The sequence below is a fragment of the Nasonia vitripennis genome, assembly GCF_009193385.2.
Source record: "Nasonia vitripennis strain AsymCx chromosome 4 unlocalized genomic scaffold, Nvit_psr_1.1 chr4_random0004, whole genome shotgun sequence".
Taxonomy (NCBI): domain Eukaryota; kingdom Metazoa; phylum Arthropoda; class Insecta; order Hymenoptera; family Pteromalidae; genus Nasonia; species Nasonia vitripennis.
In genome coordinates, this window is record NW_022279639.1 from 405,033 (window position 1) to 419,556 (window position 14,524).

A 14,524-nucleotide genomic window follows, 5' to 3' on the forward strand; every position below is an offset into this window, starting at 1 on the left:
AAAAAGATTGTTTGCTTGACTTTATTCTTAAGAAAAAATATTTTGGAGATGTAGCCTGTTATGTTTACGTTATAGAGTTCCAGAAGAGAGGGTTGCCACACATGCATTTATTAATCACATTGACGCATCCATATAAAATAACTACTCCTAATATAGTTGATAAATTCATATCAGCTGAAATTCCAGACATTGCAAAAAACCCTAGATTGCATGCAATTGTTATAAAGAATATGATTCATGGACAGTGTGGCAACTGGTGTATGGTAGACAACAAATGCTCTAAAAAATTTCCCAAACGTTATAATGATAAAACAAATATGGATGAAAATAAATGGTTATCCCAATTACCGTAGGAGAAAGGATATTACTCACGAATTACCAAACGATCACATACTTGATAACAGATGGGTTGTACCATATTGCCCGACATTATTAGAAATATTTAATTGTCAAATTAACGTTGTAATTGTGGCTAGTATTCAATCAGTCAAATATTTATATAAATATGTTTATAAAGGACATGATGCAGCTACTGTTATTATCGGAGAACGTATCGATGGAAGTCTTATCAATCATGATGAAATTAAAGATTTTATAGAAACTCGATATGTTGGCCCAGTTGAAGCATGTTATAGGATATTCAGTAAAGCTTTGCAAGATAGAAGTCATGCTATTGTTCGAATGCCAGTGCATTTACCGAATCTGCATAGCGTGATAGTTTCTAATAATACTATTGATCTCCCCGAAAATTTAGCACAAGCAAGTAGTATGTTACTAGATTATTTTAAATTAAATTGAGAAAATATTGATGTGCGTCAATATTTATACAAAGATATTTCATCATTTTTTACTTATAAAAAACAGAAGGTTGACGGTGTAACGGTATCTAAATGGGTTATACGTAAAAAACATTTTAATTGCATTGGACGCATTTACTCTGTTAGCCCTACTCAATTAGAATTATTTCATTTGCGATTATTATTATTACATGTCAGAGGCGCTACAAGTTTTAATGACTTAAGGACAGTCGATGGTATTTTACAACCTACGTTTACAGCAACCTGTTTAGCATTAGGACTTATTGAAGATGATGAAGAGTGGGCAAGAGCAATGGAAGAAGTAACTGTATGGATGATGCCACGACGACTTCGTCAATTATTTGTTAGAATTTTAATACACTGCAATCCCACCAATCCTGAAGAATTATGGAATAAATATAAAAATACTCTGTCCGAAGATTTTTCGCGTACACATTCTATCGATATCAGTCATCAACTTGCATATGCTCATATTAATACTTTGTTATGCAATGAAAGTCGAAGTTTATCTGATTTTCCTACTATGGAACAAACAGTACAAGAAACTGTAGAAGAAATTAAAACGTTATCTGAAATTAACAACGCTCAATTAGAAGATATTTTACAACTGGGTCAACAACAATATAGACAATCAAACAAACAACAAAAACAAATAGTTGACACCATTTTGAAAGCTGCAAATACTAACCATTACACAACTGATAATTGTATATAAATAAATGGACCGGGAGGTTCCGGAAAAACGTTCATTTACACAACTGTATACAATTTACTGTCAGCTAAAAATATTAAAGTTTGTTCGATGGCGTTTACTGGTATTGCTGCAACTTTACTACCAAATGGCAAGACAGTACATAAAACGTTTGAACTTTCAGTTCCATTATTTAATGATTCATCATCAAGTATTAAAGTACAGTCTAAAGATGGCACTTTTCTAAGAGAAACTAAAGTTTTTATTTGGGACGAAGCACTTCTTTTTCGACAAACTTTCGACAACTTCTTCCTGTTAAAGTCAGAGGAACAAGAAGTGAAACAGTAAGTCTTTCGATTTAATATAGCGATTCGTGGAAACATTTTATAATGTATAATCTTACTGCTAATATGAGAGTTTTGCCAAATGAAGTCGATTTTGCAAATTTTTTTATATTAGTTGGTGATGGAACGTTAAACGATAGAAACGATAACTTAACTCTACCTTAACAATGCATTATGGAACCCAATAGTAATATAGCTCATCATATATTTGGCAACTTTATCACAGAATCAAAATTTGAAGAAATGAGTAAATGTGCTATTTTATCCGCGAGAAATATTGACGTTGATGAAATTAATAAACAAGTTACTGCTCTTCTAGATATCAATACAGAACTTGTCTATACTGATATAGATAGTACTGAAAATTGTGATAACGGAGAATTAAATGAAATAATTTTACCAGAATATTTGAATTCTTTAACTCCATCCAATTTGCCTCCCTATGAATTACGTTTACGCAAAAATTGTAGTGTTAAGCTTATAAGAAATATAAGTATTAATGAAGGCTTGTGCAATGGGACTCGATTGCGAGTAATAGATTTTTCTAATCACTTATTGAAATGCAAAATTTTGACGGGAGATAAGGCTAATGATATTGTATTTTTAAATCATATTAGATTATACTGCGAAAACATATATCCTTTTTCTTTTAAAAGAAGACAATTTCCTATTAAGTTGGCTTTTGCAATGACTATTAATAAATCTCAAGGTCAAACATTTGAAAAAATCAACATTGACCTTCGAAGAGACGTTTTTAATCATGGCCAATTATATGTAGCACTGACGACATTAAATGACGTCATTTGAAGCTACAGATTGGAACCTTTTATGACGACATTATTTTCAACATGGATATTCTCCAAAGAAATTATCTTTGTAAAAAATATAAATTTCAATTTAACTGATTGCTTTCAGAACACGTACAATAGCAAAATAATTTCCAATAATATATTGCGAACAGCTCTATTGACAAAGGATTGTAAATCTGAATGGCAAAAGGAGAAAAAATTCAGGGTAAGAGGTAGCAGGTAACAAAAATTATAAGCTTTCGTGATAATATAAACCAATTAAGTAATGAAATTTATTATTTTTGTTTACTTCTATTGCAGGTTTTATTCTTTATCTACGTATTCCATAGGAAATTGGCCAGACAAAGCCTGTAAGTACTTTTGGACATATAAATTCAAATCCAAATATACCCGCCATGTCAACAAGTATAAAAGTGTAGGTAGGAAAAAGTATATAATTTATTCGTGCAAGAGTGTGCTCTAGTAGTTTGTAAATCTAAACCATGGATGGCTTATTCGCCTGATATTTTCGGCATTAAGGATAATCAAGTACTTAAATTAAGGTTCATATGTTCACTGTTGAAAATTATGTCAATTTTTTTCATTTAAATGCAAAATATCGTCTTACACACATATGCAAACATACAAGTGTATACTGCCGACAGCCATGTTTTTGAGTTTGCGCATGCAATTTGAAACTCCCAATAACACATCTAGCAGAAAATTCTACAAATAATTCGTGCAGTTCTTACAAATTGTCATCTGACTTAATCTACAACTGTAATGTGTTCTGGCCAAACACATCAATACCGAGCTCAGAAAAAAATGTAATACCTTATCGTGTATAGAGTGCTGCTAATAATAGATTATATTAAGTTATATGGCATACTAAACATGCAACCGTAAATAAGTGATATAGTCCTCAAAAACAATCCATGATGCTACAATAATTATGCTGTGATAAAGGATGTATGATATTTCATGAAGTTATTTTTACCAGAGAATTTTTGGATGCAGCACTTGTACATTTTGCATTTAAGTGTGTTCATTACAACATGAGAGCTGCTCATATAGATGGACAAAAATTTGGCTATAATACAAGGCCAAAGTTATTTCTACAACAAATATAGTAACATGATGAACCTGCTGTAAAAATAATGAAAATAAGTGAATTTTTCAGTGACAAATGAGAAAATAGATACTAATTGAAACCTTCTATTTTATATAATATGTTTAACTATAAATAACCACACAATAATTATATTAAATAAAAATAGAGTGTGTCTCCATGGACGACATAACGTACGCGAAATAAAATCTAGCGTGCACGAGAAAATGTTAGCGTACGCGAAAAACAACAGCCAGTTTTCCGGAAAATTTTCGCGCGCGCTAAAGTTTTCTCTCGTGCGCGCTAAAGTCTTTTCGCGTGCACTAGGTATATCGAGTTAATAATTTTTTTTTCTGGTCTTTCGCGTAAGCTAGAAGTCAACTTTTCGCGTGCTCTAAAACCATTGCATACTCGTGCAAGTATAAGAGATAGGTGCACTACCAAGACTATAAAAATAAAGCAGACAGCAAGATTTTGAGCAGCGGAACGAGAGCGCGTCAAAAGTGAGGTTAACTTGGTTAACTCTCTCGACTCGTATTATACTGCGTATAGTAGTATATAGTTGGTAGCAGTGGGAAGTATAAAATATAAGTAACAATAGAAAACGTATTAAAAAAGTATTACAAATTGTTGCTTATAAAAATATTGATTTGAAAAAAATGTTAAGTTAAGTACATCTTTATTTATTAAGCAAAGAAAATATACGGTAAGGATGAATTGCTTACAGCTTAAGATTACATTTTCCATATAAATGTATAACATAATGTCACAATTTAGTTTTTTTTCCTAATTGAGGGTGTAGATTTAAATACATACATACAATACATCTTTTGGTCTGCCTCGTAGTTTTATAGGATGTGGCATGACTATATTTGAAGGATCAATTTCATCATTTGACTCTTGTTCAATTGATAAATTGCAAAATGATCAAACAAAAATAACTACCTATTTAAAAAGAATAATTGCTGTCGAGAGAAAAAAAAACATTTACACATGTCCCACATGTAACACAGACGCAGGAGATGGAACTGGCCAATGCAATTCTTGTTTAGCATGGTTTCATTTGGATACATGCATATTATTAGAACACTCAATGCCATTTCCAACAAATAAAAATAAATCATGGTTCTGCAACAAGTGCATCAAATTTTCAAAATGAAAAAAAAAAAGATTTTCTTACAGTAGTAACGTATAACAGTTATTTATAAAAGTACTTGTATCAATTTTATTTGTTTATTTAAAAAATTGCTTTTTTAACATATAGATATTTTTTAATAAATAGATATGTACATATACATGGAAAATGTAATGTGAAGCTGTAAGCAATTCATCCTTACCGTATATTTTCTTTGCTTAATAAATAAAGATGGAACTTAACTTAACATTTTTTTCAAATCAATATTTTTATAAGCAACAATTTGTAATACTTTTTTAAATACATTTTCTATTGTTACTTATATTTTATACTTCCCACTGCTACCAACTATATACTACTATATGCAGTATAATACGAGTCAAGAGAGTTAACCAAGTTAACCTCACTTTTGACGCGCCCTCGCTCTGCTGCTCAAAATCTTGCTGTCTGCTTTATTTTTATAGTCTTAGTAGTGCATCTATCTCTTATACTTGCACGAGTATGCAATGGTTTTAGCGCACGCGAAAAGTTGACTTCTAGCGTACACGAAAGACCAGGAAAAAAAAATTATTAACTCGATATAGCGCACGTGACTAACGATTTTTAACGTACGCGAAAAGACTTTAGAGAGCGCGAGAGAAAATTTTAGCGTGCGCGAAAATTTTCCGGAAAACTGGCTGTTGTTTTTCGCGTACGCTAACATTTTCTCGCGCATGCTAGATTTTATTTCGCGTACGCTATGTCGTCCGTCGAGACACACTCATAAAAATATTATGAGAATGGCGAACAAATTCTGAACCGACTCTGTAGATGTTGGTTATAATGCATTTCTATTCTTGGTCACTATTTACATTATATAAATAGAAGAGTAATAAATCTTTTATAGTACAGAACACATCTCTGAATAAATTAAATGCTCTTCAGTGCAAATGCATATGAATTCAAATTTAGGAATTCATGTGAAATAATTGTGACAATACATATTTGTAAAGAGAAAGCTCCACCAGGGAAGTGGAGAAAGGAAAAGAAAATAGTTGTGAAAATATATATATCGCATAGAGAATACCCCCAAAACCAGGTGGAGGAGGAATAATTATCCCCATTCCCCATATAAAAAAGTTATGACTGGATGTTGTGAAGCCAAAATAGATGTTTTGTGATTGGCTTATGCAGTGCGCATGCGTCTAAATCAAAAGTCTTAACGTCTTTTAGGTTAGGGCGCGCGAAGCGCGCTTTTCAAGCTCTAGTAAAGTGATTGTGAAGAAAGAAGAACATAGTTGTTTAAAAAATACAATAAGACCCAATATGTCCAAGTGCAAGTACTGTATATGATAGCAATTCCTATTAGATATTTGTACCAATTCATCAGGTCCTATCAGACTTTTGCAAGAGACTATAGTCAAGCAACTATAATGTGAAAATGGCTTTGAGTAACTCCAGGCTAAAAAATTCCATAGGGTACTATTTGTTGTGCAAATAACATTTCCAATAGTACAGAACCTCTACATCTGAATGTTCCTTTGTATTTCGTTTTATATAAATACAAGAATCTGAATGAATAAAATTTCGACACATTCAGATAAATAATACCATAAATAACTCTAATTAATCAGAACTCTTATTACATTAATTTTTAGTATAGACCGAATTCAGGTCTCAATTTTTGCATTGTCTGAGTTGTGAGTACACTACCTTATAATTTCGTCTCATATTCCAAATATTTACAAACTTAACAGTTATGTTGGTGTACTACATGCACACACACACACACATTCATATATATATATATATATATATATATATATATATATATATAGGCTATCCCACGTCAAGCCGTGGGGAAATTTTTCAAATGCTGGCCAAAATTGGTATACTAGTCCAGTATATCCTCAAATGAACACAACAAATTTTTCAGACCTCTGAGTACCCTCAGGTAAAAGTTATGTCCTTATCAAAAATTGAAATTTTCTCAATTTTTGCTTTTTCTGACAACTAAAATGGCTTATAACTCAAGATAGAAGCATTTTAGGTAAAAACACACAAATACCTTTTTTTGCATATTTCTTGTAGTATATGAAAAAATTTTATTTTGATCTATATAGCTTGTTAGATATTGCTATATTAAAATATAAGGTATACGGGCCGAGTGCTCAGATTTGGCAGAGTCAATTTTGGGTTTCTAATGATAAAAATGTTTCTTATGACAAGAGCTTTGAGCATGCCAAGTTTGATAATGGGATGAACCTTGCAGTAGAAGTTACATGATTTTAAACAAAATAACTTGTATTGCTATATGTTACTCATAGGCTATGTACAGGTCCATCCCATTATCAAACTTGGCATGCTCGAAGCTCTTGTCATAAGAAACACTTTCAATATCGAAAACCCAAACTTGCCTCTGCCAAAGCTGAACACTCTGCCTGTATAGCTTATATTTTAATATAGTAATATGAAACAAGCTATATAGGTCAAAATAAACTTTTTTTTCATATTCTACAAGAAATATGCAAGAAAAAAGGTATCTATGTGTTTTTACCTAAAATGCTTCTATTTTGGATAAGGCCATAACTTGGAACTGAGAGTACTTAGAGGTCTGAACAACAATGAAAAATTTGTTGTGCTCTTTTGGGGATATACTGGACTAGTATACCAATTTTGGTCGGGATTTGAAAAATTTCCCCACGGCTTGACGTGGAATAGCCTATATATATATATATATATATATATATATATATTGATTTTATTATCATTGAAATTACAAGTTTAAGGTACCAGAGATTTGCCTTTTTACCATTTACGAAATAGAAAATATAACTGATATATCTTATTACTGTAGTTTACAAAAAAAAGCAACTTCATTTATATTGATTACATAAGGAAATTATTCATGAAAGTTAATAATTATCAAGTTATAAAATTAATATACTACAATCATGATAAAGTGAATTGAAATAAATGATAGATTTAACTTTATTTAAATTTATCTTACATACACAGAATATATATTATTTTACCCTTGTAAGTGAGAAAATACTTACAGCTCTATGGCATTTTGTGAGAATACTTGATTTAAGCAAATTTGGTGACATTATTGTTATAATTTTAAGATAAGTTTATTTTAAGCTAATTATTTTCTTATATGTTTGTTATTTCGTTATTTTTTCAGTAATGTGTAGTATACTTTAGATAATAGATAAAACAATTATAAAAGTATTATGAATTAAAAGCAATTGTTCAACGTCTTAGTTTTGTATTATTCTGTATTATTTCTAGTTAGCACTTTATTGAAATTATTCTATAAATCCAGAAAAAATGTTAAAATATTTAAAAATTATTAAAATGATTTTTGGTGATATAATTTCAGGTTTTGTTTTTTTATTTTTAATTTATTTATACTTTTTTACAGGCCCCAAGCACGTTAAAAAATTAACTTCGAGAGAATAGGAACATAAATAAAGGTCCCTGCACGATGAAAACAGGGAGCAAGAAAGGACCAATGTGAAAATGGCTCCCTTTTTCCTACCGAGCTCGTCAGGTCTGCTCGCTGAAACCGCCCAGACTTAACGAGTAGCAGAGCCGCTGTTGGCGGTGGATCCTGAACTGTACGGTGCTTTTGAACAAACTGAGTTCAAATCCACCAGGAATCAATTTTTGAAGTAAATACTTCCCTATTGAAAAACCTCAGTTAAGAATCAGATGAGGATCAGATGTGATTTTCAGATAAGGGTCAAGTGAGTCTTATTTGATTCTCATCTGATTCTCATATTCTCATCTGATTCTCATATTCTCATCTGATTCTCATATTCTCATCTGATTCTCATATTCTCACCTGATTCTCATCTGATTCTCATATTCTCATCTGATTTTCATCTGATTCTCATCTGATTCTCATCTGAGGTTTTTCAATAGGATTCTACTATTATTTGACGTGTCATTCTTAAATATGCTGTCGAATATTAGATGTACACTCGATGGTAGTTAATTCTTGTGGAACGTTTTTGAAATGCTCCAATCAGTATTGCCAAATTGATAAATTCTAACCAATCAAAAGCACGACTTCAAAAACGTTCCACGAGTATTAATTACCGTCGAGTATAAATAGATATGTGGCGCCTCAGGCGGATCCCGCCGAAATCTCTGATGGCGACAGGAAGCGACCACGCAAGCAGGTGCTGCGCCCTCGCAAAGATTTGGATGAGCAGGGAGAGATAGCGGAAACGTGAGACGAAGCGATTAGAACCACTCGAGCCACACATGAGAACATACCAGATCTACAGCTCCAAAATGCCAACCACGCAACGTACTTGCCTATCGACGCCACGACCGAGGCGTGCGGCAGCGAGCTTTTGAGAGTTTCTGTTCATTCCAATAAATATCCAAGCTTTAACTTTACAACGGTGTTATTCATTTGGCGTAACCCAATCCCGAGTTGTACCTTGCTGAACACCGCTGAAGGGAGTGAGACGAACATACCGAGCCGAGCTCTCTCTCCACCGAGTCGACGGCCAGTAGTCCAGTCAAATTACACTTTTACAAAAAGAAAATTGTAAACAGGTTGCAGATAGTTGCAAATGATAAAGTGGCGTATAATAAACATAAAAAAAATAAATGCGTGAGCAGGGGTATTTCCGTTTGTATTTGGGGGGATGAAAAGGGGTGGAATTTAGTATTATTGCAATTTTCGGCGAAAGTTAACGACTGAGAGAAAAGTGTGCAATAGAAAAGTTGTAGATAATGAAAAAATCTACAACTTTTGTATATATGATTTTTTTACATAACCTCAAAATCTCTGAGTAAAATGCGAAAAACCGCTTTTTTCGTTTTTTATTTTTCATTTTCACAAAAATAATTTTATTTAGACGAAATTTTGTGAAAGTATACCTTTTTGTGTCTGAAATATCCACAAATTTTTTCTGATAAAAATATTAAGAGGCTCCCGAGATAATCACGTTTTTCGTCGCGAAAAAATATTTTTCAAATTAAATTTGTCCTTAAGAAAATTATCGTAGAGACTTCTTTCAGATCTCAATTTTTTCGTTTTGAGTTATAGTTTCTTGTAAAGTAATAAAAAAATATAGTCCCCATTTAAAAACATGCTCAAAAATTGGAAAAATCAAAAAACTAATTTTGCAACAATCTATTTTTTAATAAATGTTAATAATTTGTTTGTATTTTTAAATAATTCTTAAAAACTAATTATTCAATTCTACGGAAAAAAATACAAAAGATTCTTTGTTTTATTATTTGATAAAAAACTTTATTTTATATACACATTTACAATTACTAAATAAATGAAACTACATTAATCGAGGTTTTTTTGTAACATACGCAATTTCGTCATCTCTGTTTTCAATTTCGCTCCTGTTTGTAATTTCATTATACTCTTGTTCTTCGATATCGCTCGGATAACCTGTAGATTCCTCCGATAATTGATTTTCTGTAGCTAAGCAAAGGCCTGGCTGCTCTATTTCAGCACAATTATCTTCTGATTCATCGAAATATTCAGAAATTTTTTCAACATTTAAACAATTGTCTGAACCACGACATTTTGTACATAAGTCAGTACATCGAAACCCGTGCTTTCGACAATCACATCTATTACCTTCACAACCGGTTTCGCAGCTACAAGAAATTATTTTTAATAATTCTTCAGGTATGAGAGAATCTTCAGTAAAACGTGGCATTATTTTCGAATTATTGACAATAATTTCTTTCCAGCCCCACTTTGTTGCTGTTATTTCGTTTCCGAGCCACGCTTGAAGCTGGTAGAAAACTCTATAAGAGTGTTGTGTAGCCGCACCAACAGTGGGTGGTAATTTATCCAGTTTGAATGTTGACTTTGCAGTTGATTTGATATATTGTTGAAATCTTAATTTATTGAGAGATAATTCTTGTTTACCTTTGTATATCGATGTTATTAACTTGCAGCCATTCCGAGCAATAACTGTTGCATCTGCGTCAGTCTCATAAAAAGGCTTTACTAATTCTATTAACTGTGGAGTTGCGATAAGTGAATTTAATGTTGTTTTTTTACCTTTTCCAGCAAAAGCAGATGTTGTATCGCAGCCAGAAAAACAATGTAAAAATGATAGAACGGTAATCTTTATGGATAAAACTGTTCGATGAATAGATAGAATCACTTACATTGCCTGAACCCGGCTTTAAAAAGTACATTTCTCCACCTGTAAAATGTAATTGATTCATGATGACCAAAAGATCAATGTCTTGACCAACAACAACAACCTTGTTTGTATATTCGACAACTCCTGTTGCTATATTTATAGCTTTACTTTATTCAACAATTTCTATTGCTGTATGAATAATTAAAGAATCTGCATCTTCCTTTGCCTGCTTAGTTCTAAATCCTTCGAATCTGAATGATTTCGATAATTCTTTAATTAATTCATTTTTGTTCTTATCATTTGACAAAAACTTGTCTTGCGAAAACGTTATTTTTGTGTGTTGTTCAAACTGAAAGAAAGGTGTACTTGAAGAACTTTTTCGCCTTAACCGTTCAGCTGTTTTTGTTGACGATGTATTTTCATTATCGATCTCATGGTTTGGATAACCATCAAATATTATATAACTATTATTTGTATAATGTCTGCGTACAAAAGTTAAATATTTGCCGATAATCGCTTCAAACGTATCATTTTTTTGCCAAACTACTTTGTGCAACAAAAATCCACCGTCAATAACATACACAACATTTGTACTACTCGGTAATGCTTCAATGCGTGTAAAGAAATCAAACATTTGTGATTTGACGTTTTTCCTAAAGCCATTTTCTGTAAAAAGTGATAGCGGGAACGGAGCAAGTTCGAATTTTACATATTTCTCCATATCACTTTTACTATCAATATTTACACATAAACGTTGAAACAATAATAATGGATCTATTGGAATAGTCTCTTTATTTACTTTGACTGACGATTGAACCGTTTGAAGGGATAAACCTTTGTTTTTACGTGTAAATTTAACACTTTCAAAATCCTTATCTATTATTGATTTAATAGATTTCATACCTATTTCATATGCTTTGTGACAGTTAATCGAATCATTGCCAACAATTCCAGAAAATATTGACATAATATTTGTAGTCTCTGGGAACGGATTATATCTACTGAAGAATTCGAGTAATTTTTGAAGATCTGCAACATCTCTAGTAATCCTAGATACTTTGGAATCAACATGTTGTTCAGACGTGGAATAAGAAACATTGCAAAAATTTTCCATTTCGTTACAAACTTCAACTAGAATGATCATAGTTAATACGAATTTAGTTAAAACACTTTCGGCCATTCCACGTCCGTGTGTCAGTCCACCCTGAGTCTTCATCGATCGCATTAAGACTTGTTCAATAGTCATATCTGACCAAACTCCACACCAAAACTTGTCAGAGCGTCTAATCGTGAAATAGCCTTTTGTCGTAAAAAGTTCAAACTGATGCTCATCCATCACGTCTTTCAAGGTTAACATATCTTGCAGATATAAATGAGCTGATTTCGCATAATTATTATGTCCGCTCGCATGAAAGTATGGAATCATTTGTTCTATGCATTTCAAATGTAGATCCCAGTTGCCCGAACGTTCTGCTTTGATAAAGTTTTTCACTATTGCCAACATATCCCAGTATTGAATCCAAAGTTGTGCGGTCGGTCCTCTTTTTTGAAATTCTTCAATTTGTTTCATAAATCTATCTCTTATTATTGTAAATTTCTGTTGTTGCATGTCTTCTTGGAAAATTTCTGCGCCCACATTTAGCAATAATGCATCAAACATTTCCGTCTCTTCTTCCGTTAATTGAAGTGATTCAAATATTATCGTAGCTAAAGCTACTTGAACAAGGAAATGTGCTCTGATAGCTCTCGAGTAGGCATGTCCTACGAAAGCTTTTTCAGCTGAATTTTCAGCGTATATTATACAGAAGGCTTCTTTCAGTCCACTTCCGTTCATTATTAATCCAATCGTCGCAAGAAATGACATTAACGTATGAAAACCGCCAAGTCTTACTCGAATCACTGACAAACCATGTGGATCATGTTCTGGGTCCACGCATGCCAGAATATACCGAGCCTTTTGATACAGAGGCTGATCAAATGTTACAAAGCAAATTTCACCACTGTTGTTTTGTTTATTTTGTTCAGCTGCTTGTACTAAGACAGTAAAAATCGTATCGTAGTCGCTCGGTGGATTATTGACAAACGGCAATGGAATAACTTTCGACGTCGAGTAATCAAATTTGCATAAAAATTTTCCATAAATCCACTATAGCCCTGTGATTTTTTATCTGAATACTTCGAATAGAGCCAAGTAAAATCTTCCATAGATATTGTTGGTCTTCTGAAATCGTCATTAAAAATATTCTTAATGAACGTTGTTATAATAAGAGGCGTTCAGTTATTTAATTAAACAAATAATTTTATTTATCATACCTGGTTCTCCAAATTTGTATGCTTATATGAATAAAATGCCTATTGGGAATATTAGTAATGGCGTCTTCGCTTGAGCGTCTCTAGCTGGCTTGCAAACTGATGCGTGTGCGCGCGTTCTTCTCCAAAACAACACTGAGTCAGACCTACCCCCTACCTTGGGTACAGGGGCCAGCTGTTCTATATAGCTGAAAGAGAGAGGGACTAGGAGGATGACAGCGGTTCCTGTATGTAATCTAGGATACTAAACACGGGCAGCGGGAGATTTAAATGAAAAATCATTATTCTACTTATATGTTCATAGTATAATATTGTTGAAAATTAAAGTATCCGATTAAATAATGAAACAAAGAATCTTTTGTATTTTTCCGTAGAATTTAATGGTGTAATTAGTTTTTAAGAATTATTTAAAAATACAAACAAATTATTAACATTTATTAAAAAATAGATTGTTGCAAAATTAGTTTTTTGATTTTTCCAATTTTTGAGCATGTTTTTAAATGGGGACTATATTTTTTTATTACTTTACAAGAAACTATAACTCAAAACGAAAAAATTGAGATCTGAAAGAAGTCTCTACGATAATTTTCTTAAGGACAAATTTAATTTGAAAAATATTTTTTCGCGACGAAAAACGTGATTATCTCGGGAGCCTCTTAATATTTTTATCAGAAAAAATTTGTGGATATTTCAGACACAAAAAGGTATACTTTCACAAAATTTCGTCTAAATAAAATAAGTTTTGTGCAAATGAAAAATAAAAAACGAAAAAAGCGGTTTTTCGTATTTTACTCAGAGATTTTGAGGTTATGTAAAAAAATCATATATACAAAAGCTGTAGATTTTTTCATTATCAACTTTTCTTTTTGTACACTTTTATCTCAGACGTCAACTTTCGCCGAAAATTGCAATAATACTAAATTCCACCCCTTTTCATCCCCCCAAATACAAACGGAAACACCCCTGCTCACGCATTTATTTTTTTTACGTTTATTATACGCCACTTTATCATTTGCAACTATCTGCAACCTGTTTACAATTTTCTTTTTTTTCGCTTCAAAATAAGCTAATTCGACTGGACTACAGCCCTTCTTCGAGGTGAGATTTACCAGCACCTTCAGGGACGCAGGACCTGGATCGGAGCGCGGCAGCTTTCCTGCTTTGGTGCCAAGAGGCCACACATGTGTGCCACTATATAGCATCATCAG

At 32.4% G+C, this 14,524-nt stretch overlaps 2 protein-coding genes across 5 annotated transcripts in view; both read right to left on the bottom strand.

Annotated features, from left to right (window-relative positions):
• The window catches only part of LOC100118113 (probable pyruvate dehydrogenase E1 component subunit alpha, mitochondrial), a 239,705-nt gene extending 231,199 nt beyond the window's left edge, over positions 1–8,506 (bottom strand). The window contains exon 1 of one of the 4 annotated variants that reach the window (XR_004345270.1): positions 7,923–8,322. Coding sequence is in view for 2 of the 4 variants with exons in the window: in XM_031928166.2 (XP_031784026.1) it covers positions 7,923–7,973 (51 nt within the window). In the remaining 2 variants the exon portion in view is untranslated. Of the gene's footprint in view, positions 1–6,576; positions 6,610–7,922 lie in introns of those variants that run through there. The other 3 variants (XM_031928166.2, XM_032601916.1, XM_031928167.1) reach the window with 3 other exon arrangements.
• A 1,656-nt stretch (positions 8,507–10,162) lies between these two features.
• LOC116417072 lies at positions 10,163–13,662 on the bottom strand. Its single transcript, XM_031928173.1, has 2 exons — positions 13,320–13,662; positions 10,163–13,227 (listed from the first exon to the last, which is right to left on the bottom strand). The coding sequence occupies exon 2, from the start codon at positions 12,868–12,870 to the stop codon at positions 11,176–11,178; it is 1,695 nt and encodes a 564-aa protein (XP_031784033.1). The 5' UTR covers positions 12,871–13,227; positions 13,320–13,662; the 3' UTR covers positions 10,163–11,175.
• Positions 13,663–14,524: the final 862 nt, after the last annotated feature.